At 35.5% G+C, this 24958-nt stretch overlaps 1 protein-coding gene across 2 annotated transcripts in view; it reads right to left on the bottom strand.

Moving 5' to 3' along the window:
• Positions 1-24958, bottom strand: part of TLK1 (tousled like kinase 1) — a 175303-nt gene that overhangs the window by 59873 nt on the left and 90472 nt on the right. For both annotated transcript variants that reach the window (XM_069577245.1, XM_069577247.1), the window contains exons 3-5: positions 23955-24026; positions 4180-4255; positions 882-928 (exon numbers count right to left, since the gene is read on the bottom strand). In XM_069577245.1, the coding sequence (XP_069433346.1) occupies positions 882-928; positions 4180-4255; positions 23955-24026 (195 nt within the window). The remainder of the gene's footprint in view (positions 1-881; positions 929-4179; positions 4256-23954; positions 24027-24958) is intronic.

Here is a 24958-nt window from a genome sequence, read left to right as displayed (position 1 = left end):
ACCCAGCATTTATATATATACATATAAAAAATACAGCCCTTCTCCCAACCAGCAAATTCTACTCTCTCTCAAGTAAATATAAATATTTTTCAACTATTATTTTACTAATCACATTAATATTTTACAATTAATCACATTAATATAATGGTAGGAAAAAGCGTTTCTGTGTAGGGGTAAAGAAACATTCCAGATTGGGTAAAAATATAAATTTACCACTGTTTATTATTTTCAGGGACTCTTTAGATTCACATCTCTATCATTATTTAATCTCCATCCACAGGCCTCAGCTGTTGCTTTGGTACAATAAAATCTTGACTGACAGTACAAAGAATTCTAGAGGCTCTTCCATTTAAAATTTGCCTTTAGGTAGGATACTTTATGCGGCTTCCCAGGTGGCTCAGTGGTAAAGAATATGCCTGCCAGTGCAGCAGACTCGAGTTTAATCCCTGGGTCAGGAAGATCCCCTGGAGAAGGAGATGGCACCCCAATCCAGTATTCTTGCCTGGGAAATCCCATGGACAGAGGGCCCTGGCGAGCTACAGTCCACAGGGTCACAAAAGAGTCAGACACAGCTGCATGACCAAACAAGAAGGCTACTTTAACATCTCTGGTTCTCAGGTTCTTCACCTAAAACAGGAATACTAATACCTGCTTTGACCATCTCCTGACCTATTACAAGAAAATACAGGAGAAAGTCCTTTGAAAATTATGATGTGCCATACCAAAGTAAAAGTAAACTTTAATGTTCCTAGAAAGACAGGACATCACATAGTACTTAAGTTCTGCTTTAATCAACTAGATCAACAAAAGCAGACTCGGTGGTTCCAACAGCCTATGGCAGAATTATATTAAGAACTGAAGATATTCCTCAATGAACTTACTTCAAAATAGTCGCTAATTTTGTGGCCACGTCCCCCAATACTTTTTCCTAAAATATAAAAGTAAAAAATTTTACAGATTTAAAGTCAGTCGTGACTATCTATCACATATTATATGAGAAAGAGAATGTGCCAAACTTAATTCCCCTAATACACACAAAAATGTTAAAGAATATGATATTCTAGTTGGGTGGTGATGGGCATTAAAAGAATACTAAGATTCCTCAGAGGGTCAGATGCCAACTTCACAATTCCAAAAATCAAATGATATTCCAATAGATACATGTCAATTTTAAAAGTCTCAACTATGGGAAAATCAGAAAAATAAATCATATTAAAAGACTGCCTGCTTTTAAAACAACATTATTCATATTGCTTCACGGTTACTAACTTCATAAAAGTGTATCAGTGAAAAATATATCAATTAAAAAAGACAAGTGGTAGCTGTATAACTGACAAACCGATTTATATCTATAAATTATAAAAAAGCTCAGTCAACACAAACCACAACAAACTGACAATAACATGCTTTAATATGAACACTATTTTGTAAAATGTTTGATTTTCTAAAAAGTATTTTCAAATTAGTAGGATTTTTTTCAAAAATAAACTAGATTTTAAATATTGTGCTTACATGGCCACTTTGGTAAAGTGGTCAAAATTATTCTTTAATTAAAAGTTTTGCTCCAAAATGGACTTTAAAAAAAGCAAAAAGCAAATAAAATGATTTTTTTCACCAATTTTATAAATACTAAACTGAGAAGCAGCTAAGAAATACAGCATTTTGGATGGGAGTTATCCATCCTTCATTAGAATTACACTGAATACATAATTTCTTCAAGTTACAAAAGAAAAATTAATGATAGCATGGAGTCAAAAGCATTGGATAATATAAACATTTATCAATTCAATACTGACATATACATTCATTCACTTATTTTATTCAACAAACATTACTATTTGCCAGGCATTACCGAGATGAACAAACAATACATTTAAAGGTTCAACAATCTCTCATTCCTTCCTGGAACAAAGTAGCAGGAATTAAAAAAAAAAAAAACTAAGAAGTAATACAACCTAGAAATTTTCAACAATAGTTTTGTATAGGTTTATTCAGAAGTCAGAGAGGACTATACCAAAGGAATTTTCCTTCTGCCTATAACAACTTCCTTGCAGATTCTGAAGTGGTGCCACCTTTTAATGAAGACAGAGACGTTTTTTGGTTGCCTACCAGAAACTATTTCCCCAGTTCTTTTTCCCTGATTGAATCCACATTTTATTCTGTTAACATTCCCTCCCCTGCATAGACCATATAATTTCAGTTCAGTTGCTTAGTCGTATCCACTCTTTGCGACCCCATGGACTGCAGCACGCCAGGCTTCCCTGTCCATCACCAACTCCCTCAGCTTGCTCAAACTGATGTCCATTGAGTCGATGATGCCATCCAACCATCTCATCCTGTCGTCCCCTTCTCCTCCTGCCTTCAATCTTTCCCGGCATCAGGGTCTTTTCTAATGAGTCAGTTCTTCACATTAGGTGGCCATAGTATTGGAGTTTCAGCTTCAGCATCAATCCTTCCAACGAATATTCAGGAATGGCTTCCTTTAGGATGGACTGGTTGGATCTCTTTGCTGTCCAAGGGACTCTCAAGAGTCTTCTCCAATAACACAGTTGAAGAGCATCAAGTCTTTGGCGCTCAGCTTTCTTTATAGTCCAACTCTCACATCCATAGCTTTGATGAGATGGACCTCTGTCTGTAAAGTATTGCCTCTGCTTTTTAATGTTGTCTAGGTTGGTCATAGCTTTTCCTCCAGGGCTGTTTCCTATCTGGCCTCCATTCCTAGCTCCCTATCTCTCCTCCTCCTAATCAGAAATCCAGTTTTGCTCAGGTATCATGCTTTCTGCACAAGGCCTATCTTTCTAAGGGGAATGTTACCACATTCTCAATTTCAGAGACGGGCCTGATTTTAAGTGCAATAATACCTCTCATGGACATAATTCGTTCTGGAATGGACACACAACCCAATTCTGACCAAGAAGATGACAGGAGAGGTTTGCTATGAACTTGAATAAGCCTACATCAAATAGAGGGAAAAAAAGAAAAGCTCATAGAAAACCAGGCTCTCTCTAAAGCAAATACAAGTGTGGAGGATGAAATGAGGAGATACAATTTTAAATGGCCACAGTCCTAAAAACATAAAAGAAAAAAGCAGACAATTCTGTGGATGGCAGATCACAGAGAAAATGATGTGGCTTCCTAAAGACATAGGTTGGCTCAACCAACCCAGAAGTCCCACACTATATTGGGACCCTGCTTTTAAGTAAGCTTTAAAATTTAATGTTAAAACTATCATAACTAATGTAACTAAATAAATCCAAGTTCACTAACCACAGATGAGGAAACTACACTAAGATCAAAAAGGACCTCAGGCCAGACTGAAATACAAAATAGCACAAACTTAAGAGAAAGGTGCTAGAGTGACTCAACTTCCCCTTTCCACAAAGACAGCTGCTGCAAATGTATTTGTTGATGCCAGTGCCACATGTAAATACTAGTAAGCCATGGGTTCATAGCTCTAGACTTTATAGATAGAAATGGCTCCAAAACACATAATATATGCATAAAATCATCATTACATATGATTCAAGAGTCCAATTTTTGTATTTAATCTTGAAAAACCAAATTAAATGATAATGCTATCTTATCCATTATAAGAAGTTTTGTAGTCTAGTGAAAGTAATTTCCTTACTAGTTTATAATATAAAATGTAGAAGAAAAGATGAAGGATATGGAAAGAAAGCAAAAACGGATGAAGAAAAGGTATGGAAAGAAAAAGCCGATGTTTTAAAATGAAGTACCTCAATCATTTTTATATAGTTTTTTTTTTTTTAATAAAAAGGATGAGTAAATTTAGGTATTTGTTTCAAAGCAAGATATAAAATTCTTATCCAAAAACAAGAAGTCATTTCAACACCATATTTCATATAAAGAGAGAACAGAGAAAGGTGATAAAGGTAATGCATATCAGGTTTGGACATGACACTTTCTAATTCTCAAAAAAATAAAGGAAATGTTAAAAAGAGTAACCATAAGCAAACTACCTGTGGTACAGAAAGACTCCAATTTCATAATGTTTTTTACAAAAAGTATATTTAAGCTATTATTAGTGCAGATATTACATGGTGTCTATATAAATCGCAAAAACAGAAAACTTTAAAACAAATTATTAATGGATTAAAAACCAGAATAATTAATTGCAAATACCTCTTTGGGTATGAAGGAAGATTTTGCTTCACTTACCCTGACTACTTTCATTCTGGTTTTCTGCTTTTCTTTTTCTTCCTCTGGATGATTCTGATTGTTTCTTCTCTGGTGTCTACAGAAAGCAAGTTAACAGACTTTTATAGTTTCAACAAACAAAATTTTATAATCACTATAAATGTCATTTTTATTTCCTAATTTAGAAATTTTGCTAAATAGCATTCATGCAATGTGAATGTCTAATCACTTACATACAATTTCTTTAAAAGATAAACTTCCATAGCTATTGTATAAATTTTTAAAATTCGAAATGTAGAAGGCATTGTACATATTACTTGAAATTTATAGAATGCGACTTGAGGTGGATGAGAAATCAGAGAGTAATCAGCTTTAAAAGATGCCCTTCAAATTCTTAAAAAACCTCCAAACCATAACAAAACACCATTTGTTTTTCCCATTGGTTTTCTACTATTAACATATATTCTATAAAAGTATATTTATATATATATATATATAAAACATATATTCTATAAACTTGGGCAAGAGAAAAAGAGCAGAACATAAATCCTAACATATATAATCCCTAAATGCTTGAAATCACCTAAATGCTTGAAAATTATCCAACAACAACAGCAAATTCATAGATTATACCCTAAATAGGCGTCTGCAAACTAACAGTCAGCTGGCCAAATCTGGCTAGCCACCTGTTTTTCTCAAGGCCCACAATCTAACTATAATTCCTACATTTTTTAATGGCTGAAAAATATGAAAACAAAACAAGACTATTTTATCATATGAAAATTGTAAGAAATTCAAATTTCAGTGTTCATAAATTTGGTTTTAATGAACACACACTCATTCATTTGTGTACTGTCTATAATTCCCTTCACACCACAACAGCAGAGTTGAGTAGTTCTGTCAGAAACTGTATGGCACATAAAGCCTAAAAATATCCGGCCCTTAAAAAAAAAAGGTTTGCAGAGCTCTATACTACACGATGGCTTGTTCTTAAATTACAGGTTTGTTCTTTTAACTGATAGCAAGTACTTCATCAAGCTAAAACAACAATTTTAGTGGAGTCTGACAGAATGTTGTGTTTAGTGAAAAATTAAAACCAAATGTGCACAAGGCAATGGCACAGAGCCCTCAAATTCTAGAAGCCCAGCAAATATATCTGATGCCAGAACACAGAATATCTGAATGAATGAAAACATCAGGCTACTTAAAATACTTCTCTAAAGGCAAAGGAGTCCTCCAACAAGGAAGGGACTTAACCCACATTTTGGTGTCTCTTGTGGGTAGTTCTGTGATTAAATAGTACAAATGACAAAATACAATGATAGATAATACCTTGAGGTATAATACCTGAGGTTTATATAGATGCTCAATATCAACCTAACTCATATTGAACCTCTTTGGTTCCTCAAGGTATTATTATCTGGGGAATTTTAAGTTCTCTCACTGCCATTTTGCCAACAACATAACAAATTCAGACAGGCTTAAGTGAATGCTACTGATCTCTGAACTCTTTAAACAGAGAAGTTACACCTTCTCCCCACCACCTCCTCCCACCTTCATGCCTAGCATAGTTAATTTAATATTACCTTATAAATATATGAATACTAAATAACTTACTCAAGGTAATCAGCATTCAAGTCAGATTCAATTCTGTGTATTTCCAAGCCCTAAATATGCTTTTCCCCTCCTTCTATGTGTCATGATTATATGTCCTACATCAAGAAGTAACTGAATGAATCAACTATACAAAAATACTTCAAATTGTCATTAAGTCCATAAATAAAACTTATTATGTTCAATAAACTGCCCGTATGTTTTCACATCACAAATTAAGAGATTAAAGAGAGCCACTCTAACAATCTACTCAGGAGACAGACTGACATACAAGCAGTTTAGGATAAATAGTTCATTACTTTAGTTTCATAGTCATAATCACCAAACTCAGACTTAAATGATAACTAATCTTCTACTTCTATTGGAATAAAAATATCATCAGATTAAAAATTCTAAGTTAACAGTTTTATAAGGAATCCTATAATGGATTTTAAAACAAAAGGAGGCACCCCAAATAATAATTTATTCATATCCTTCCCAATCTAATCTACATAAAAATATAAGGTCAAGGAAATATGGTTTTTCAGAACAGTTTCTGAAAATGCTTTTAGAACCATTAAAATGCTAGCATTCACTGGCTACCTCCAAGTGAGGGTGGAATGGAAAGATACGGTATACGTAGGTATTCTTAAACTTATTTGGGATAACATTCATTAAATACTTTACTGGATATGGACTTCAAGACATTTAAGGTCCTTTTCTTCCCTTTTTTTTTTTTTTTTTAAGACATATAGGCTAACCGAGTAAAAACTTTTTCTCCAAGGCAAAATTTCCCTGAATTAAATTTTTTTCTGGAATAGGGAAGCGGGACAGTTTTGGGAGAAATGTCATTCTGTTTATCTGAACAAACAAACCCTCAAATGCTTAATGATTACAGTAAAGAAAAAAAAAGGCAAGAGGCTTCCCTCCTTTAAACCAGAAAAGAATTTGAGGAAGGAGAATGAAGGAAAAAAAGGATGACAGGACTAAAATTAATTTTAAGACTGTAATCTAAGACTAATGTGGGTAAGAAGCTGGAAACAGCTAGTAACTGAAAAGTAGAGCAAAGCAAAAGATGAGAAAGAGAAACCTAGATATACCTAAATTTGCTGGTAAAGTAAACACAGGCATTATAAACACACCACTCTGCCTTCCCATGAACTTTCTGCACCCACATCCTAGTATGACTACCTAGTGCTGACCTTTGACTTCATTCTCACCTCTGTCAGCCCAGTGGACCATAATTTTCTCAGAAGAAAAGTACCATGGAGCTCTGAAAACACATAGACTAAGAATCTAACTCTGGGTCTACTATTTACCATAATTTTCAGCATGTTCCTTAACCAAGACTCAACTTTCTCATCAATTTTAAATGTGATAACAGGGGCATAAAAGGACTGTGGGGACTAAATGAGAAACATACCAGAAACATAAGTAACATCTAGAACAGTGTATAGACTGTATTGGTAAGCTATATTTATCTGAATGGCTATCCTATTATTCCAAATATCTGTGCATTTATATATTTCAAGACTTCAATCAAGTGTCATTCATTAAATGATCACCAGCTTTTGAACTAGTAGTTTACAAATTACTTGTAGGGTTTGCAAAATAAACAATGTTTCTACTTTAAGGTCCCCAGTCAACTATACGCCAATTAGGGCCTTCAGTCTAGGCCCTAAAGATTACATCACTAATGCTAAGATAAATGTACTTTAAACAGTTTTCTGGTTTCGAATTTAAATAATCTGAGCAACACCTATATTAAACAAAACAGAAACTCTCAATGAAGCCTAATGCTGCCAATTCTCCTAGGTCATCCTTTGTGTATGGACTTGAGATTTCGAAGCTTGAGGATTTAGGATAGGCAGAAACTCACCAAGTATTTAACCTCTAAAATGGCTACTCACTGAAAAAAACTTCAGAATACTATCGGCGACTTCCACATTGTACTCTGGGGACACCTCAGGGGAAAGGAGGCTGTGTCTCCAAAGTTACTGAAGGAAAGGAAGGAGCAGGTGGCTGAGCTGAGGCGTGTGCGCTCAGTCACTCAGTCGTGTCCAACTCTTTGCAACCCCGTGGACTGTAGCCCACCAGACTCCTCTGTCCATGGGATTCTCCAGGCAAGAATACTGGAGTGGGTCTCCAGTGTCTAGCCACTAGACACATCCTATGCCATACTCTATCCCTTGGAACACAGCGCACCTTAAGATCAATACTGTATACCAGATTTACTTCAAAGAAAGAGATCAATGACTTCAAAAATGTTTAAAAACCCCTAATCCTGAAAAACATCAGTTTCCTAGAAAATCTAAGGGACATCAATCAGGTCACCACTGTTAATTTTATAAGGTATAAAACTTGTACACATCGAGCATTTTATACAGAACACTTTCAAACTTGTTACTGCTCTAATACTGTCATTCTTTCCTCTATTTTTTCTCAGTTACTGCACTGTAATCGAGCACAATGGGAAGGATCATTATGGAAGGCAAAATACTATGACTTGGCTTTAAAGTAAAGATGGAAAGACTACAGCAATTATAAGAAGTCAAAGAAGTCTGGCATACAGTGGAACAGTGGTTAGGAGAATATGATGAAAGGAGAAACTGGTATTCTTTAAATCCATTTAGTTTTAAAACTTCTAGTTTGTAATCATACCAAAACCTGAATGATCACTCTGGCATTTAAATGTTCCAAGATATTAGGGTGAGTTTATACAGCATTTTCTAGAGTTAGAATTAAAAAAAAAAAAAAACAGATAAATCTAAAGGACTCAAGGGGCAATAGTGATGTATCTAATGTTCTATTTCATCTGAAATTTAAGTCAGTGATTATTAAACAAGGTTTTTATATCTAATCATGTGGCCTCTTGATTTATCTTAAAATAAAAATAAATCTGTCTTTCATCAATGCAAATAAGACCAAATATAAGAAAATAAGAACCTTAATGCTATCACAGAGTGAGGGAGAGAAAGCAACATGGATTGTCGAAAATTGATCACGACCTCCACAAGCCTCCGACTAGAATGAAAGTCGCTCAGTCGTGTCCGACCTTTGTGACCCCATGGACTATATAGTCCACAGAATTCTCCAGGCCAGAGTACTGGAGTGGGTAGCCTTTCCCTGCTCCAGGGGATTTTCCCAACCCAAGGATCGAACCCAGGTCTCCCAGGGTAGAGAGATATTTTAAATTACTAGAATAAATGCATGACAGAAAATTGTAACAGTTTGTGAAAAGATATTATAATGTCAATAAAAGAGGAGTGGATATTACAATTTATTCTTCACCTCTACCTTAGGTAGAGATCATAAGATCCAACTGAATGGAACAAAAACAAAAGTCAGACAGTATCACATGTAATAAAATTATTGAGTTAACAGACACAAATATTTTTAATTTCTTTCCATTAAATGAGAAAATAAGGTAGAAAGAAAAGTTGTTCTAATATTAAGTAATATCTGTATAACAAAATATTCAACCCTCAAACTTGTCAGAATGAATTTTTTCTGACTGATTCACTTCCTAAAGACTGATTTTAAAAATACAACTCATTAGCTACTTCAATGATTCATATAGTTACTGAGGTACCAAATTCAAGGTCATTATACTTTTGACAAATGGCACTTACACCTTTTTGCCCACAGCTGGTAATAACAATGTTTCAGTCACATTTCCAGGCAAAATCTTTCGAATCAGTTTTGAGACAGAAGAAATCTTTGATATTTTATAGCACATATGAAAACAGCACTGAACTAAAAGGGATATCTGGAGCCTTATAACAATAATCAATGTAAAATAGATGTTCCAATCAAGAATATCAAAAGTACAAGAAACTTATTTCTTCCAACCTTTGCTGTAAAGATTAGGTTAGAATAATGCCCTATATGAAAAATGAAATTATGTAGTGAGAACTTCCTTGCAGCTTTGTATCTGATTTACATTTAGATAAAATCTATCACAAAATATGTATACCCTAATTCCAGGATGATTTTGAGTTAGCATGACCTGAAAAATTCTCAGTCTTTCTCTGCCCAAGAGTCAAACTTTAATACTAACAATTATCTGTAAATCTTTGCTTGACTCTTTGACACCCAAAAGATCTATGTTATATTTCAGAATTCAATATAAAAAATATGAGAAGTTTATATATGCAACATTTTGGGATCTTATCATCAAATAAAAGCTGTTTCACCAAATAAAAGCTGTTTCCTTCCCGTTTAAAGGAAATCCAAACAACATATCAGCAATTCTGAGTGTAGTCTACTCTGCTGTATTGCCTTGATCATTTAATAATATGTAATGTCAAAGATGGTAGACAGCCAAAAAGAAATCAGGCAACCCCCAACTCAAATGTACGCTGCCTTAAGTTAACTTAAAGTGCGCCAGCTCACAACATTTTTAAAAGCCTGAAGGATTTTGACTCCCTCCACAAACATACAGCATCCATAACCACATCAGTACCTAAAAATATATAATATTTCATCTCATTTTCAATTTTTAAAAGCTACTTATACCTACCATCCTCACAGCTATATTAGGTTGGTACAAAAGTAACTGTGGCTTCGGACCATGAATTTTAAATCACTGTAACTAGGCTCAAACGCGTCTTTATTAATCAAAATAGGAACCATTACAGTCAACACATTTTTGCCAAAGAGAAGTTTATTTCTATAGTGTAAAAATTCAGGCCTCAGGATTTGACCAATTTTTGGAAACCATTCTGTGTCCTGTAGAGGTGTTTGAAGAAGTGGTAGTCAGTTGGCGAGAGGTCAGGTGAGTATGGCAGATGAGGCAAAACTTCACAGACCAATTCGTTCAACTTTTGAAACGCTGGTTGTACATCATGTGGCCGGGCGTTGTCATGGAGAAGAACGGGACCCTTTCTGTTGACCTATGCTGGCGGCAGGTGTGTTCAGTTTTTGGTGCATCTCATCGATTTGCTGAGCATACTTCTCAGATGTAATGGTTTTGCCAGGATTCAGAAAACTCTAGATCACCAAAATTCAGCAGCAGATCACCAAACAGTGACCATGACCTTTTTGGGTGCAAGTCTGGCTTTTGAAAGTGCTTTGCAGCTTCTTCTTGGTTCAACCACTGAGCTGGTCACCACTGACTGTCATATAAAATCCACTTTTTGTCACACATCACAATCCAATTGAGAAATGGTTCACTGTTGCTGCACAGAATGAGAAGATGACACTTCTAAATGATTTTTTTTTTTTGATTTGCAGTCCGGTCATGAGGCACCCACCTATCAAGTTTTTTCACCTTTCCAATTTGCTTCAAATGCTGAATGGTCAACATTGAGTTCTTCAGCAAAACTTTCTGTAGTTTTAAGAGGACCAGCTTTGATGATCCTCTCAATTGGTCCTTGTCACCTTCCAATGGCAGACCACTGTGCTCCTGCATCTTCAAGGCTCTCATCTCTGTGGCAAAACTTCTCGAAGCACCACTGCATTGTATGTTTGTTATCAGTTCTTGGGCCAAATGTGTTGATGTTGTGTGTTGTTTTTGCTGCTTTATGAACTCAAAAGAAACTGATCGAATTTGGTTTTTGTCTAACATCATTTCCATAGTCTAAAATATAAACAGCAAGTAGTCAGTCATTGGCAAAAAAACAAAGTGAGAAATGTGCATTAAAATAATGTGTAACATAGCCACATTTATTTAAGAATACATTCCAATATCAAAAGGCAAAGATCAACAATGCAAAACGGCAATTACTTTTGTACCAACCTAATACTTCTTACGCTATTACCTGGACCTATTTCAATTTATATTCACATTTGCTTAAAAGGAACATATTACATCTTTGATACTGGTAAAGTACAGTTTTGTTTGCCACTTTCTTATCATTTACACGGCATAACTATCTCTTGGCATTTTCTCTTCTGGCTTTCTCTTTGACTTAAGGCTTTATTTACTAAATACTATAAACCATAAAATCAGAGTCAAGTTGGACTTTCTCCTCTGTTCATACGATCTGACAAGTAGTTTTCAAATCATACAATCAGGATAGAACAGCCACAGGGAGCAAATACTACGGGGGCAAAAAGCAAATTTTCAAGATACTATTGTCTAAGAATGTTGACATTTTGAGAATGCCTGTTATGAATACTATTATTATAATACAAAATACTATTATAAATACTAAATTTAGAACGTTAACTACCTGACTTTTTTAAAGTGATATTTCATTGTTATTATTTTCTATCTAGCAGTACTGCACTATAACCAGGAAAAAGAAAATCCTTTTTTTCCTTTTAGTCTATTTTTTAAAAGAAATTGTTCTATAATTTATCTATTAGCACAATTCTCAATGTTGACTATATTTCATAATCACAAAGCTGTTATTTACAGCTCATGCTGGTGTCCTCATCACAAATTTAAACATCTCTGAAAGGACATCAAAGAAATCCATATGTTTTAAAAGCTCCAAAAGTGATGCTGATACATCATCAGGATTAGCAATAGTCAATCTAATATATAGTAATATAGCATGTATTTCCTGCACATTCCACTTTAGAGAATCTCTAAAATTAATTGTTATTCTTTATATAATCTTCCATTAAAAATTACAGACCAAAATTATGACACACAGCAGAAACTTCATTAGGATATGAGAAGTCCAAGGGGTTGTTATGGTTACTCAGTTATTTTAGAAATGACAATTATTCTTAAAGAAAATTAGTAAAATACTATGTTCATAAAAACACATCTAATACTTTAAAAACTCTACTATAGTACAAGCATACCTCATTTTATTGAGCTCTGCTTTACTGCACACTTTGCAGATATAACATTTTTTACAAACTGAAGGTTTCTGGCAATCCTGATCTAGCAAGTCTTTTGATGCCATTTTCCCAACAGCATTTGCTTACTTTCTCTTTGTGGATCACATGTTAGTAATTTTTACAATATTTCAAACTTCATTATTATATTTGTTATGGTGATCTGTGATCCATGATCTTTTATGTTACTACTGTAACTGTGTTGGGGTGGCACAAACTGTGACCATATGACAGTGCTCTTAATTGATAAAATATTGTGTGTCTTCTGACTGCTCCACTGACCAGCCATTCTCTCCCTCTTGCACTTCTCTATTCTCTAAGACACCACAATACTGAGATTAGGCCAACTAGTAACCCTACAATGGCCTCTGAGAGTCCAAGTAAAAGGAAGAGTTCTGTATTTGACTTCACGAAAAGCTAGAAAGGATACAGCCTAGTGAGGAAGGTATGCTGAAAACTGAGAGACAAGCTGAAAGCTAGGCCTCCTGCGCCAGTTAGGTTGCAAAGAAAAAGTTCTTGAAGGAAATTAAAAGTACTACTACAGTAAACACACAAATTGTAAGAAAGCAAAACACCCTTACTGGGGATATGGAGAGCATTTGAGTGGTCTGGACAGAAGATAAAACCAATCACAACATCCCCTTAAGCCAAAGACTAATCCAGAGCAACTCTATGAAGGCTGAGAGAGGTGAGGAAGTGTAGAAGTGTGAAGAGGTAGAGGTTGGTTTGTGAGGTTTATGGAAAGAAGCTGTTTCCTTAACAATGAAAGTACAAGGTGAAACAGCAAGTACTGATGTAGAAGCTGCAATGAGTTATCCAACAAACCAGCTGAGATAATTACTGAAAGTGGCAACAGTAAACAACAGGTCAATGTAGACAAAACAATCTTCTGTTGGAAGAAGATGCCACCTAGGACTTTCATAGCTCGAGAGAAGTCAGTGCCTGGCTTCAAAGCTTCAAGACAGGCTGACTGACTTGTTAGGGGCTTTTACAATTGGTGACTTGAAGTTGAAGCCAATGCTCATTTACCATTCTGAAAATCCTAGGACCCTTAAGAATTATTACTAAATCTACTCTGCCTGTATTCTGTCTGAATATTCACTGGAAGGATGATGTTGAAGCTAAAGCTCCAATTCTCTGGCCACCTGATGTGAAAAATCAACTTAATGGAAAAGATCCTGATGCTGGAAAAAACTGAGGGCAGGAGAAGAGGGTAACAGAGGATGAGATGGTTGGATGGCATCACCAACTCAATGGACATGAGTTTGAGCAAACTTGTGAAGGACAGGGAAGCCTGGTGTGCTTCAATCCATGGGGTCGCAGAGTCAGATATGACTTATCGACTGAACAACTAATACTACTACTCTGACTGTGCTCTATAAACGGACAACAAAACCTGGACAATCACACATCTGTTTACAACATGGTTTGCTAACATTTTAAGCCCACTGTTGAGTCCCAGTGCTCAGAAAACAAAGAGATTCCTTTCAAAATATTACTGCTCACTGACAATGCACCTGGTCATCCAAGAGCTCTAATGGAGATGTTCAAGGTTAATGTTGTTTTCATTCTTGCCAACAAAACATCCATTCTATAGCCCACAGGTCAAGGAGTAATTTCAACTTACAAGTTTTATTATCTAAGAAATACATTTTGTAAGGCTATAACAGCCACCTGTGGCCTTCCCAGATAGCGCCAGTGATAACCTGCCTGCCAACGCAGGAGACAAAAAAGATGTGGGTTCAATCCGTGGGTTGTGAAGATTCCCTGGAAAAGGAAATGGGGCTCCACTCCAGTATTCCTGCCTGGAAAATTCCATGGGCTAAAGAGCCTGGCGGGCTACAGCCCGTGGAGTTACAAAGAGTCAGACACAGCTGAGCACCTGAGCACATAAAATACAGCTGCCATAAAAGTCCTTCAATGTAATTCCTTTGACAGATCTAGGCAAAGTAAACTGAAAACTTTCTGGAAAGGATTCACTATTCTAGAGCTATTAAGAACATTTGGGACTCATGGGAAAAGGTCAAAATAGTAACAGAAACGTGGAAGAGATTGGTTTCAACCCTCGTGGATGACTTTGAGGGGATTAAGGCTTCCGTGGAGGAAGTAACCACAGGTGTGATGGACACAGCAAGATAACTAAAAGCAGAAGTGGAGTATGAAGATGTGACTGAACTGCTGCAATCTCATGATAAAATTTCATGCTCAGTGGTAATGAATCCACCTGCCAATGCAGGAGATGCACACGTGGGTTTAATCCTTGAGTAGGAAAGATCTCCTGGAGTAGGAAAGATCTCCTGGAGTAGGACATGGCAACCCACTCCAGTATTCCTGCGAGGAAAATCCCATGGACAAAGGAGTCTGGTAGGCTACAGTTCATGGAGTTCTAAAGAGTTGGACAGAACTGAGTAGCAGCACTGCTACAGAGAAATCAATGGTGAAAAGAAGAGTCAATTAATGTGCAAACATCATTGTTGTTTAAGAAATGGCCAGAGCCTCTCTAACTTCCAGCAACCATCACCCTGATTGATTAGTCAGCACTCATCAGTATACTGAAGCAAGACACTCCACCAGCAAAAAGATTACGACTTGCTGAAGGCTTAAAAGATGGTGAGCATTTTTAAGTGGTATTTTAAAAAATTAAAGCATGTACGTTGCTTTTTCAGATATAATGCTACTGCACACTTGACAGATTATGGTATAAACGTAAGTTTTATACGCACTGTGAAACCAAAAAATGCACGTGACTCGCTTTATTATGATATTTGCTTTATCGTGGTGATATGGAACTACACCTGCAGTATCTTTCCGGTATGCCTGTATAAGATACTAAAACCAAATTTCTCAGTATTGTCAACTTGTGCTGAATGCACTTAAGTGTGAAAACGTATTTGTCAGAAAAAAAAAAAACACATTTGTGAAGTGCTGTCAGTCCAGGCATATCCTGGATTGGCAAATTTGATGAATATTATAAATCATCTTAAAACTAAATATTTCCAAAAAAGAATACCACTCTTTTTCAAAAGACTAACTAGGGTCATTAACTTATAAGCAATATACTACCTTAGTTACACAGAGAGAGCACAGAACAGTAGTTGAAAGCATCACTTTCAAATAAGACACTGGAGAACTTTGACCATTAACTTACTGTATGTAGCAAATTAACCTCTCTGGGCTTCTGTTTTCACAGAAGAGATGTGAAACTTAACAGAAATGTCATCTAGCTCCACATGTAACATGCTAAACTTTATTTTCCTTCCTTCATTAATGGGGTGGTTCCCAACCAGAGGACATTTGCCTCTACCCCAAAGGCTATCTGGCAATATCCAGAGACATTTTCGGTTGCCACAACTTGGGGTGGGGGCCAGGGGATGGGTTACAGATATCTAATTTATCATGTAGAGATGCTGCTAAGTATCCTATGTTACACATGTCAACTCTCTCCCCACCCCAAGAATTATCTGGCCCCAAAGTCAATAATGTTTAGAAACCTTGGTTTGATGAATACATTAGAATTATATGTTGACACAAAAACTGCTTGTGTATTATGTGACAACTAAAGGCGTTATCAAATTTATTTATTCAACAAATATTTACTATGCCTCTATGATGCTTAAGTGCTATACCAGAGTCCACTTTAAAGTATGTTTCCATTGTTAAAGTGACCTGGCATTTTTCTCTTCAAATACTGTTTTTATTCGTCAGCTTAGAATTTTCTTGCTCTAAAAATCACCCACCCACACTAAATGTACTTTTTTTTAAAAAGGGAAACACTAAAAAAAAAGGGGGTGGGGGGACATTTAACAGCTGTTTGTTTGCTTTCTAAATAAATGGCCTACAGAATCAAGATTTATTGATTTATAAGAAATCAAAAATAATCTAGACAGAGTATACCAGAGTTTCTAAGAAGGGAGCCTAAGTGCGCTTATTTTGGAAAGGTGATTCTGACACACACAGTCCTCCACTTTTATGGAAATGGGAACACAGAGCCAGTCAGTACTGGGCCAACATTTGACTTCCAGTGTTCTTCCTTCCCAGACACTAAGGACATACAGGCAACCAGGACAGACTACCTCCTTTGCTGTGGACTCTGTCACATAATGTATCTTAGCACTGGATGCTCCATAACTCTAACTGAATATACTTCCTGTAAGAACAGGTCCTTTAGGGACTTCTACCACCCTTCACTGGAGGGTATGTGGGTTCAATCCATGGTCAGGAAACTAAGATCCCACATGCCATGGGATGAGGTCAAAGAAGAAAAAAGCATGTTCTTTAGTGTTTAGTGGTAGACTATTTGAATACAGTTTTTTCTTTTTAAATAAAAGGAAATTCCAAGTAATTCCAAGCATTTCACAGAAACTATAATTTCTAAGTTTGATATTAGTCTTAATAGAGAAAAAAACACACACACACATTTATTCCCCTACTGAGAAAATGTCTTTATTGGTGATACAAAATCTTACTAATCTCACCAAGTACTATAGTAAGAAGTCTGTGAAAAAATACTGCCAGTGGAAGATAGGTAAAGAAGACAGAGGAACTAAATCAAACAGAACATCACAAAAGTCATTTATCAGTCTAAAACATTTCAGAAAATAATGTAGGTTACAGGACACAAAGAATATTTCTTAAAATTGATGAGGACAGTAAAATTAGATATCTAACAATCTAGAAACTGAACAGATTTAAACAGAATAAAGTAACAAAGTAATTCATTTAGGGAGAAAGAGGTATAAAAATCTAACTTTCACTGACATTTAACTATACACCACTAAATTAATTTTTCAAGTTTTCTTTCTTAATGGGTGCTCAAACTAGGACATTAAAGAAAAGGTCTGTCCAGGTTATAAGATGTGTGTGTGTGTGTATAGGGAGAGAGAGAAGTAAAACTTACATGAATTTTAAAAATCAATCTAAAACCTGAAATTCAAGGCCAGTATTACCTCTACTTACAAATAAAATCATAACTTCCAATCAATCTAAAGTCACTAAGTATTCATGGAGGAAACATTTCAACTAAAGAATATGTAGAGGACAAAAGGGAAAAAGTAGAGATAAAGTAAAGATAAAAAAGTAGAGATGGGGATGTACATAAAAACAAAGGTAAGACAGAAAATGCTCTCCTAATCCAGGCAATTCATGAATACCAGAGAATCAATTTATATATTTAATCAATTCATATATGTCTATGCATAATTCTAATACCAAAAAGGAGATTTTTAAATAAAAGAACTATTTAAGAACTATATAAATAATATGACTTGTTCTAAAGATGAAAATAATGCACCCCTAAAGCCAAGTCTAAGGTTGTTTTATTTCTGATTCCCTAGTGTTCTTAATTTCTACTTCTTCCAGAATATGAAAGTAAAAACACACATGTGGCCCTTTAAAAATTATTTTTAGAAAAGAATAAAACTAAGCATTAATGCTTCAAAGTGTCTTCAACATCATAACTTCAATTCAAATAAGGAGGGGAAAAAATTGGATTTAAATACCAAGACTATTTCTATAAATTAAATTCAAATGAGAAAGTTAATTAGATCTTCTTTCATAAAATGGCTTTCATTAATCAACATTAGTTCCTCTTTGCTTTCTGTCACAAGAGTGGTATCATCTACATATCTGAGGTTGTTGATACTTCTCTGAAGACAATCAAGGCAATGTATCTATACCATATTCCTCTTTCATTACAATCATTACAATTCTGAAAGTGCACCAAAGTTTAAATGTTTAGATGCAACAACTGTTCTAGCTTCTGTGTATCTGTAACTTAAAAATCCTTAATCTTAAATAAACCAAATATCCCCCCAAATGCACTTGGATCAAAAAATAAACAGTAATTCAATGCCAGTGGATACATGGTAAAAGAACTGATAATTACCCAGAAGGAAGGGGAGAAAAAAGTTTAGTTCTAGAAAAGGACAGTATGTATTTTATTTTTTTATTTTTTTGGATAGTATGTATTTTAAACTGTTCAACTATGATTCAGGTTATACAGAAGTTGTATAAAAGGAGACGAAAGGATCCTGCAAGGAGTATGGCAAATGGGTGGAAAACATTGACAAAAGGAAACATGGGCTCCTTATCTAATCCTCATAAAATAATCTGTACTTTCTTCCAGAAATAATAATAATCTGCCAGGCGGTAAGCACACAGACAGTGTGTCTCTAATTCCTTCAGGTATCCTAAGACATTTAAATAAGGTGAGAGACCCCTCACCCCTGTAAGCTCCTTCCTGTCTCTCCCATAAATTTTTTTTTTATCATTCTCCTCACACCCACAATCCACTCAAGATTCTCTCCTTCAGTTGATAATCTCTCTTTCCACTCTGAAGAAAGAGAGAGGTAATTAGGTATGAAAGTTCACTGATCAGAGAAGACTGTTCCTAGTCAGTCCTATCCACAACTAGCCCTGTCCACTGAGTCTGGACCTTCCTACCACCTTTGGGAAAAGTGTACTTTAGTTCCTCCTCTCTCTTCAGCACTCTGCTTGTCCCTGTCCCATCAAAGGTCTGCAATCTCTCCCTAGCACATAATAAGTCAAGTCTGTTGAGACTCTGGATACCACCTCCTTTTCTTGCAGTCAAGGTTCTTCCAAGAGCAGTCAATATTTGCTCACTGTCCAATTGTTCCTTAATCAACTACTATCTGGCATCTTGCTCTCATTAGGCTACTAAAACTAAGCCTAAGTGACAAATTCTTAAGTCATTTTTTAATTGTTATCTTAGCTGACTTTCATAACATTTAATCCTCCTTGTTATTCTCCTTCTCCTCTCACTCCTCTTGTATCCACCTCTTTACCTCCTCCTACTCTTTCTCCAGTGGCTTCCCTGGTGGCTCAGAGGTTAAAACGTCTGCCTGCAATGCAGGAGACCGGGGTTTGATCCCTGGGTGGGGAAGATCCCCTGAAGAAGGAAATGGCAACCCACTCCAGTAACTCTTGCCTGGAAAATCCCATGGATGGAGGAGCCTGGTGGGCTGCAGTCCACCAGGTCACAAAGAGTAGGACAGGACTGAGCGACTTCACTTTCACTCTTTCTCCAGCACACCCATCTTGCCCGCTCACATTTCCTAGCATTACATACACCATCAGGATGAGTTTATCTATAAAAGCAGTTTTTAAACTTCTGGGTCTCAAAACCTGTCTACAAACTTTTAAAAGTTGTTGAGGACCCCAAAGAGTCTTTGTTTATGTGGGATATAACTACCGTTTTAACATTTTAGTAGTTAAAACTAAAAACACCAGAACACACAAGTACACAATCAATAAATCATCAGAGTAATGATGTCATCACAAATCTTACAGCCTTTGGAAATTTTCACTGTAAACTCATGATGAAATGAAAATTTAAAAGCCAAATATGTTTTAGTGATACTATAAAAAAGGCAAATGTCTTTGCACTATTGTGTGCCAAAACCCACCAAGTCTTCATCTTCAATCTGACCTCCTTCTGGAGCTCCAGATAGCTTCCTCTGCTTTGGCCATTTCACAAGTATTCAAACTCAGCACTGTCCAGAATCTAATTTATTACCTTCTATGCTAACCCATTCATCTTCCTTCTGTGTTGTCTATCTCACTCAAAGACATTATCATTCATCTGAAGCTAACTACCTATAAATAATCCGGGGTTCCTCCCTTTCTTTCTTTACCCTCATTCAGTCATCAAACCCTACTTTTAAAATCTAGTGGAATCTGAGAGCTTGTTAGAAATGCACACACCCACTCCAAACCTGTAAGAACCCTTGGTAATTCACTTGCACATTAAAGTTTGAGCAGCATGGGCCTGAGTGGTTATAATATCAATAGCTGAGAGAATCCAAAGAAGGCAGAGTCCAAAAGACAAATTTGAGAACACTGTAATTAGAACTCCCACTTGAAGTTTTATCTCTGGTTAAACTTGGAGTTTTGTAAAGGCAACAGCATTCCTTAACTAAATGATCATCCCAACCTGGGTTTCATCACCCTCTCATTCTATCCTATTCACTGCCCCCTTAAGGAGCCTTCTTCATCTCTACTTGTCTTGTTTCCCTTCTTGTCATCTTCTATAAAGAAGTCCAAATTCCTTACTATGTAATACAAGGGCATTCAAACTCTGACTATGCCTATCTTTCAGCATTTTTGCATTATCTTCTCTATGTAAGAAAACCAGGTCAATCACCAAGGAAGCTTGTTTTTGTTTTGTCCCCCAAGCTCCTCAGATGAGCTAAAGGATAGTTAGGATTGATAATCACGGCCCTACATCTTGAACAAAATCATGCTGTTGTTGTTCAATCGCCCAGTCATGTCCAACTCTGCGATCCCATGGACTGCAGCCTGCCATGTGCCATACATACTTCCACACAAAAGCACACCCTAGTACCTCTGCCTGCTTTCTTCTCATTCTTTGACCTTGTCGTCTGAGATGAGCCCACAGGCTTTCCTAAGGACTCAACTATCGTCTCTTCTTTGAGGGAAGACCTCTCTTTCCTCTTTCCCTACCTCTCCCCTGCAGGCAGATGGAATTAGAGGTTTCTTGCTCTTTCCTTCCATAGTACCTTGTGCTTACATCTGTTGTAGCACAACCCACACTGTTTATATAACTGTTTGTTCTACTAGACACTGATCTCATGTGAAAGCAAGAACTGTGTCCTACTCATTTTTATATTCTCTGTGCTTAGACACAGAGGTTAGAAGATAACAGGTATATAATAAATGCTTACTGAAAATACATTTTTGGAGACTGTTGAACAGCCCCAGAGTGATGTAAAATAAAGCAAAACAAGACTGATGCAGTTTCTTTCGTCCAAGACTGGACAATTTCATCAAAAGAAAACCCTTTTTGTTTTACAATTTTACATTTAGAAATAAAAGGCAAGCTCATGTATGAAGTGATTCATATATAAACTACAATGAAAATTTAAGCTGAAGTAATCAACCTAACAGTGAATATCAGATGTTTTTCACTTTTAATAGTAAAAGGATATATGAAAACAAGAGGTTCTTAGTGAATGAAAAACAGTACTGGGAAGAGGTTAGAAACCAGGGGGATATTATTAGTAGGCTAAAATCTTCACAAATACTAAAAGAAAGTAAAATGTCCAATCAATGAACCAAAAATGCAAGATATGCATAATATTTATATTATAATGTGGAAATAAATAGCAGGAAGAAAAGCTAAGAGAATGGAAATCAGGGTGAGGTAGGGGTGGGTGGTAGAGAATGCTATTAAAAAAAATAATAAACCTTCTACTGTTGTCTATAAAAACAAAAACTATTATCTTAAAAAAATAAAATATGTTATGGTTCAGAGAATGGATTACCAAAAGAATAAAATGACATCAGCAGACAACGGACTACTACATAAACTTTACTATTACGTGTACTGGGGAAAAAAGAAGTACTTCTATCCTGTAGCTCTCTGCTCTCAACAACTTTACTTCATGACCTATATAACAATCTGTACTGTGATGTATATGAAGTATCACCCCAAGGGAAATCATTAATTGAGCCATCTCGTAGTGAAACAAAATCTTCCAGACAAATCACTTCTTAAAAGACAAACCCCTGCCCCCAAATTTCCTTCTTCAAATTTTAAGGAAAACATATAATCTGTAGTCATTTCCAAAATATTATGCCACTGAACCATTATTTTGTAAAAATTCCAGATGCTGAACACAAAACAGCAAAAGCAAAAAGATTTTAAAAATTTTCTACTGTGACCCCAAATGTCAAAAGAAAGCCAAGTACATCCAACGGTTAACCAAATTGTATTTCAGTGCAAATACCATTAAGGTCTTAAAAAAACTTTTTTAACATAAAAATATAGCCAAAAGTGAGCCTTAGAATTCTTTGACAAGAGGTGGTTATTTTCTTTCAAACTGATTCTTTTGGAAGAATTCAAATATTGCATCTACAACTTATATTGGGAATATGGGTACCTAAAAAGAAGACAGAAATATATAACCATTACAGGTGATCTAACTTTTCCTGTTTTTCTATTTAAAAAAAGAAAAATCTATCAAAAACACCAGGCTTAGTGAACATAAAAGAGAAATATCTAAAATTATTTTATTATCCTTCATAACATAAAACCCCATGAAAGAGGAGGCATGTGAAATTACTACATAGACCCAAACCTGTGGAAATATCAAGAAATGTTCCAAAATCCAAGAAAACATTCTTGATATGGTTTTTGAAAAAATGTACTTTGACAAGATCTAAACCTACAATTTTTCAGGACTCAGTGTGTATTAATTTAGGAAAAAAAAACACACACACCTAAACTGTGATAATCTGGTGCTACAGGGGCTACTAACGCTTACCTCAAGGGAACCTACTGCAGATAAAGTCCCGTCACTTGCACAGTCCTTTCAGCTGCCTGCCAGTTGTCTCTGTGGAAGGGAAAGCCTGATGAGTGAGAGCCCTATGCCACACTCCTCTGGAGTGTCAGGGTGCCTGCACAGAACTCCACAAAACTGTCTACCTAGAGACTCCTAGATGCTTTCAATAAAACAGGGCTTAAAAAGATGCCGCTGTTAATATCCTCCTTCCACTGAACACCAAACTAAATGGCTAAAGTGTGCTAATGACCTATTGGTATTATTATCATGGTGATAAATCTACACTAAACCAAGCAGAAAAAAGACTAAAATGGATCAAACAGAAATAAGTTAACACTGACAGGGGAAATATACATACACACACACACAAATGTTGGAAAGTGAGTGACAGAACTCTGTAATCTGAGAAGAGGAAGTATTATAGACTTTTATTTGCAAAAAGTGAAGCTGTAGCATCAACAAATGAATGCTAATACCCAAAGAACCTCCTGTCTAAATATTTTTTAAAATGCCATCAAGAACATCATGCTCAACGTGAACTATACCATGGATCCAAATATCTACTTATAAAATTCCATGTATTTTCTTAGTGGGAAGAGTAAGTGGGTGGGAAAGGAAGGAATTTTTCAGATATTTTTAAGCATGTAGACTGAAAACCAATAGCATGAAATCCCACAAGAAATTTCAAAAAGAAAACAAAAAACGTGTATCTGTATCTCAAAAAGTAAACAAACCTTTACTCAGGACCAAACTAAGAGGGAAGTATAACAAGAAATAGTAGAAAACGGTGAAAAACAACGTATTACAAAAATCACGTTCATCTCTTAGAATCATGAATGGCTAGCAACTTAAGAACATCTATTCCATTAATATAAAAGTTCATCTACATAACCAAAGACATATTTTCTTTCTAATGTCAAATAGCCTTCAGTCTAATGATATGCTTCTAAAACAGAATAAGGTGCTCCTAAAAAAACAAAGATTAACATTAAACACAAGTATTAAAGAAGGAAAAAAAAATAATTTTAAAAAAGGTGATTCCAACTTTTCCTTCAATAGCAACATATTTAAAATGAAGTTACTCACCTCTGATTCTTTGTCACTCAAAGATCCCAAGCTTCCAAAACTGTGATTAGAGCTTTCATTATTTGTTGAGGCCTGTGAAAGATTTTTTTAAAGGTAAAAATTAGGAGTAATTTTAAATGGAACATATTACAAAGTAAATAATCTATCTTTATAATTAAAAACATAATTCCTTTAAATATGGAAGACAAATGAAGTAAAAATAAGAAACATTAAAAAAAATAAACGCCAATGTTGTAACAACATAGCTTAGAATGTTTTATCAAATCAATAAAGTTCTGTTGTGTTTCAGGAACTGACTTCTTAGCTGATTTTTTAGATTATCAGATTCAGGAGCAAAAGAAGTGAGATGTTATTAAGATAAAAAGAGCCTTAAAATTACTTCCCAATAAAAACTAATCTAATGCTTCCTTTAACTAAAAGTATTATTTGTGTTCCTTAATCCCCATCACAGCCTTATCAAATTCTATCATATCTCATCCTCACCCCTTTGCCTCTTCATGTAAACAAACTGGTCAGTCTTCAGTTTCTCTTTGTTTGAGATTAGTCTTTCAAAAGAATCTTATATTAACCTGACCATGTTAACTGCTTCACTGAAGAGTTTCTAAATTTCTTTTACAATATTTTGGACTGTGACAGTAATGAGCTATCTCTGTCAGATAACATTTTCTATGTTACTATATGTTTCTATGATGCTTATTATTTTGTGGACTTTTTGGAAATATTAGTATCTTAGATCAATGTCTTGCAGAAATGTTTAGAGCAGACTAGAGCATATATGCCAAAGAGGACATATGAATGAACTTCATGGACAGGTGGGCCAGCTGATAGCTCTATGTTTCCCTTCAATCTGTAAGAGTAACTATTAATCCTACCATTACGAAGTTGCAAATTAGCCTATAATTACACTAGACTGACAAATTTCCAATTGATGACTGATGGGACATATTGCATATATGTCCAGGGCTACGCTGTAAAGGCTATTTTTAACACAAAACAGTACTTGA

Source organism: Ovis canadensis, chromosome 2, assembly GCF_042477335.2.
Source record: "Ovis canadensis isolate MfBH-ARS-UI-01 breed Bighorn chromosome 2, ARS-UI_OviCan_v2, whole genome shotgun sequence".
Classification (NCBI taxonomy): Eukaryota; Metazoa; Chordata; class Mammalia; order Artiodactyla; family Bovidae; genus Ovis; species Ovis canadensis.
This window is presented reverse-complemented; position numbering and strand designations above follow the sequence as displayed.